The sequence below is a fragment of the Salvelinus sp. IW2-2015 genome, unplaced genomic scaffold (assembly GCF_002910315.2).
Source record: "Salvelinus sp. IW2-2015 unplaced genomic scaffold, ASM291031v2 Un_scaffold1830, whole genome shotgun sequence".
In the NCBI taxonomy this organism is placed as follows: Eukaryota; Metazoa; Chordata; class Actinopteri; order Salmoniformes; family Salmonidae; genus Salvelinus; species Salvelinus sp. IW2-2015.
In genome coordinates, this window is record NW_019943201.1 from 111,624 (window position 1) to 117,246 (window position 5,623).

Here is a 5,623-nt window from a genome sequence, read left to right on the forward strand (position 1 = left end):
GATGAGTCAATGGAAACAGATGGATCTGAGCTTCAGTTGAGTCTGATAACAGAAAGGTCAGAATACTTATCTATATCATGTTTATGTTTTTAGTTTCAACAAATCTGCAAAAAAAAGATCCACAAACCTATTTTTGCGCTTGTACTTATGGGTTATTGTAGGTCTTATGGATTTTGAGTCATAATGGGGCCCTTGCTTGATTTCACTATGGGTCTTGTGAGTCATTATGGGTGGTTGTGATGTCATTATGGGTATTTGTGATGTTCATTATGGGTGTCTTGTGATTTTCATCATGAAGTATTGTGTTGTGTAGATGATAAGGGCTGGGAAAAAACAATGCTATTGATTTAGAATAAGGCTGTAAATAACAATTTGTGGAAAATCAAAGTGGTCTGTGAATACTCCCGAACACGATAGATATTGACTTAGACTGATCCAGCTCCTCAGATAAAACACTTTATCATATAGTATAACACGATTATATTCTGTTGATAACCAACTTCTTAGTTAGTTGCGTAGAAAAAGGGATAGGCTAAGGTTTTAAGTTAGGGCTAGTCTGAGAGAGATTTGCCACTGTACCTTACCAGACACTTAGTAGTGTAGGAGACTTACTGACATCGCTGGCGAGACAGGGATGCCATCATACCATCAACAGCCTTGAGACTTGCTATTCCGTATTCCTTTAATCTGCATTTCAATTCTTCACCTTCCTTTTCTCTTTTCCTCTCCTCTCCTTCCTCTCTCCATCGCCCTCTCCTCTCCTCTTTCCATCCTCTCCTCTCCTCTCCTCTCCTGCTCCTCTCCTCTCCTCTCCTCTCCTCTCCTCTCCTCTCCTCTCCTCTCCTCTCCTCTCCTCTCCTCTCCTCTCCTCTCCTCTCCTCTCCTTCTCCTTCTCCTCTCCTCCTCCTCTCCTCTCCTGCCTGTCCTGGTCCTTCCTTCTTTCTTCTCTCCTCTCCTTCCCTCCTCTACTCCACATATTCTCCTCTTCCAATTCCTTTCCTCCTTCCCCTTTGTAAAACCTCTTCTTTTCTCCTCTCCTCTTCTTCCTCTCTGATCTCCCCACTTCTCCTCTACTCCCTCCTCTCCTCGCCCACTCATCTTCTTCTTTCTCCTCTCGCCCCCTCTTCTCCTCCCCGTCCCTCCACTCTCGAATTTCACGGGTCTAAGCGCTGGACTGTCTAATGTCTCCAGTCTGCTTCTCTGTCTGCTGAGGAGAAAGACCACAGCCCTAACTGGGCTATCTGCAGCTAGTAGTTCACTATTAGCCTTACTATATCCTTTACTAACCAGTCCGCTATAAGGCTAAGCTCACTGGGTTCCATATGGTTAACTTTGCTAGTGTAGCTGCTAGTGTTTAACCTGTGCTGTGGTTAGCCTTGTGCTATTGGTTTAGCACGTGCTAGTGGTAGCCTGTGCGAGTGCGTTAGCCTGGCTACTGGTTAGCCTGTCTACTGGTTACCTGTGCTACTGGTTAGCCTGTGCTAGCTGTTAGCCTGTGTTACAGTAGTTTACTGGCTCCACTAGGCGTTTGGTATTGTATAATCTAGGTGTATGTGTTAACTCCTCCTGTAATTTCTCTCTCCCCAGTAACCGGGTCATCGCCCAGATTGAGACCTGTCGCATATTGCATCCAGACCACACCGACCCCCCTACGAACATTTACAACCCATCGATGACACATTAAGGTATGACGTCACGGCTAACAGCTTGACCTCACAGTCGCCAAGGAGACAGAAGTGGAACAAGCCCCTCCCCCTGCCGACACCAAGGAGAAGATGAGGAACAGGCGCAGGCCATCGCCGCTGAAATAACCATCAACACACTGAAGTACACAGTACATATAGACAGATACATAGTACCCATCAACTCACTGGTACACACATTACATAGACCTATTAAAACATCACTGTACACACATACATATACCCATCAAACACACGTTTACTTATTACATAGTACCTATAAACATCACTTGGACACACATACATATACCATTCAACATCACTGGATACACCACAGTAAATATACTATAAAATCACTGTACACACAGTACATAGTTACCAGTAACTCCGGTACACACAGACATCATACCGATCAACATCACTGGTTACAATACATATTACCCATCAACTCACTGACAACAGTACATAGTACCGATCAACATCACTGTACAATACATAGTACCTATAAACACACTGGACACATACATAGCACCGATCAACATCATGGTACACAGACATATTACCTATAAACATCACTGGTACACAGTACATAGTTACCGGATCAAACATCACTGGTACACATACATAGTACCATAAACATCACTGGTACAAGATACATAGTACCTATAAACATCACTGGTACACAGACATATACCCATCACATCACTCTACACATACTATTACCGATCTAAATCACTGGTACACAGTAATAGTAACATCAACATCACTGGTACACAGTACATGTTACGAATCAACATTCACTAGGTACCACAGTACATAGTACCCATCAACATCACTGTACACAGTACATATTACCCATCACATCACTGCGTACCCACAGGACATAGTACCGATCAACATCACTGGACACAAGTACATAGTACCGATCAACATCACTGGTACACAGTACATACGTACGTCACATCACTGACACGCTTAGTTAATAGTACCCATCAACATCACTGGTACACGCATACATTAGTACCGATCAACATCACTGGTACCACAGTACCATAGTACCGAGCAACATCACTGGACACGCATACATAGTACCCATCAACATCACTGGACACAATAACATAGTACCCATCAACATCACTGTAACACGAGTTAATAGTACCGCATCAACATCACTCTTCACAGTACATAGTCCCGATCAACAATCACTGTACACAGTCACAGAGTACCAATCAACATCACTGGTGACAACGTACATAGTACGATTTAAACATCCTGTACACAGTAAATAGTACCCATCAACATTCACTGGTACACGAGTACATAGTACCCATTCAACATCACCTGGTACCACATACATAGTAACCACTCAAACATCACTGGATACCACAGTACCATAGTACCGATCCAACATCACTGCGTACACAGATACTAGTACCGATCACATCACTGGTACAAGTACATGAGTACCGATTTCACATCACGGTAACATTACCATGATACCGATCAACATTACTGGTACACGCATACATAGTAGCCGATCAAATCACTGGTACACATACATCAGTACCGATCAACATCACTGATACATATTACAATATACCATCAACTGCATGTACAAGTACATAGTACCCATCAAATCACTGGACACGCAGTACATGTTAGCGATCAACATCACTGGTACACAATACATAGTAACCATCAAACAATCACTGGTACACAGATACATATACCCCATCAACATCACTGTTACACACTACATAGTACGATCAACATCACTGGTTCAACAGTACATGTAGTTCGATCAACAATCACTGTTACACAGTAACATAGTACCAATCAACATCACTGTTACACAATACATCATACCGATCAAACATCACTGTACAAGACATAGTACCCTCAACATCACTGGTACACAGTACATATAACCCATTCAACATCCCTGGTACACAGTACATAGTAAACCATCACATCACTGGTACACAGTACATAGTACCGATTCAACTCACTGTACACAGTACAAGTCACCGATCAACATCACTGTACACGCATACATAGTACCGATCAACATCACTGGTACATACATAGTACCGATCAACATCACTGGTACACGTCTACATAATACCGATCAACATCACTGAACATATTACATATACCCATCAACGATCACTGGTACACAGTAACATATACCATCAATCATGTACACAGTACATAGTACCATCAACATCACTGTAACAGTACATATACCCATCAAACATCACTGGTACATAGTACATGAGTACCGATCAACATTCACTGTCACACAGTAGCATAGTACCATCACATCACTGGTACACAGTAACATGAAGTACCGATCAACCATCACTTTACACATACATAGTACCCATCAACATCACTACTGCGTAACATTACATAGTACCAGATCAACATCACTGGTACACGGCAAAGTACATATACCGACAACACACTGGTACACAGTACATAGTCAACCCATCAACATCACTGAGACATATTACATAAGTACCCATCAACACTCACTGAGTACACAGTACATAGTACCCTATTCAACGATCACTGGTACACAGTACATAGAACCCCATCAAACATCACTGGTACACAGTGACATCAGTACGGACAACATCACTGGTACACAGACATAGTACCCAATCAACATTCACTGGTACACAGTACAGAGTACCGATCAACAATACTGTAACACAGTTACATAGACCATCAACATCACGGTTACACACAGTACATAGTACCGATCAACTCCTCTCCTCTCCTCTCCTCTCCTCTCCTCTCCTCCTCTACAGAACATGAAGCTGACGAAGAGCCAGGGTGTGGTGGATCAGTGGTTTTGCCTGGTCAGTACTCTACTCTGGGCCGAACCGGCAGTGTCAACACAGCCATGCTACAGCGTTCTCTCGCACAAGGCCCACACACCAAATCACTCTTGCCCTCACACACCCAATCACTCACGCCCTCACACACCCAGGAGGCCGGCCTGTTGGAGGAGGAAAGGAGAGAGGAGGAAAGGGTAGAAGAGAGGAGAATGGTGGAGAGAAGAGAGGAGGAAAGGGAGGAGGAGAGGAGAGTGGAGGAGAGGAGATTAGAGGAAAGGGAGGAGGAGAGGAGAATGGACGAGAGGAGAGAGGAGGAAAGGGAGGAGGAGAGGAGAGTGATGAAACCTTCAGTGCGTCGGATCCGAGCCCAGAGAGGACAGGGTATCTCTTCTCTGATGGCCTCTCTCACCCCAACCCTCACCCCTAACCCCTCCCTCACGCCTTACCCTAGCCTCACGCCCTCCTCTTCCATGGGCAGTGTCTCCCTGGGGGGTGAAGATGGAGGAGAGGGGTTCTGCAGCCTCCCCCGTCAGAACATCCTGTCCTCCCTGAGCTCTGAGTGCAGCTGCCTCAGCACCCCCTACCGGACATTCTGCCATACGGCATCCTGCTCTATGGTGAGTACACATTATTATTATGATTAAATTATTGTTATTGTTATTAATATAATCATTATTTATATTATTGTTATATTATGATTCATATTATTGATATTATTGATATTATCATTATGTATATTATTGTTATTATTATGATTTAGATTATTGTTATTGTTATTATTATTATTAKGATTACTGTTATTATTATTATTGTTTAGAGTGTTGTTATTGTTATTATTATTATTTAGACTATTGTTATTGTTTATTATTATTATTTATATTATTGTTGTTGTATTTGCATTATTTATATTATTGTTATTAAGGTTCTCATAATTTATATTGTTGTTYTTGTTATTATTATGATGTATATTATTGTTATTGTTGTTATTAATTATATCGTTATTATTATTGTSATTATATTATTGTTAGTGTTATTATTATTATTGTTATTGTTATTATTTTATTATTATGTATTGTTATTGTTATTATTATGCTT

The 5,623-nt window shown here is 41.9% G+C and overlaps 1 protein-coding gene across 1 annotated transcript in view; it reads left to right on the forward strand.

Moving 5' to 3' along the window:
* Nucleotides 1-5,623, forward strand: part of LOC112072132 (NHS-like protein 1) — a 49,541-nt gene that overhangs the window by 28,358 nt on the left and 15,560 nt on the right. The window contains 1 exon segment of the mRNA XM_070439667.1: nucleotides 4,499-5,145. Within this exon segment, the coding sequence (XP_070295768.1) occupies nucleotides 4,499-5,145 (647 nt within the window).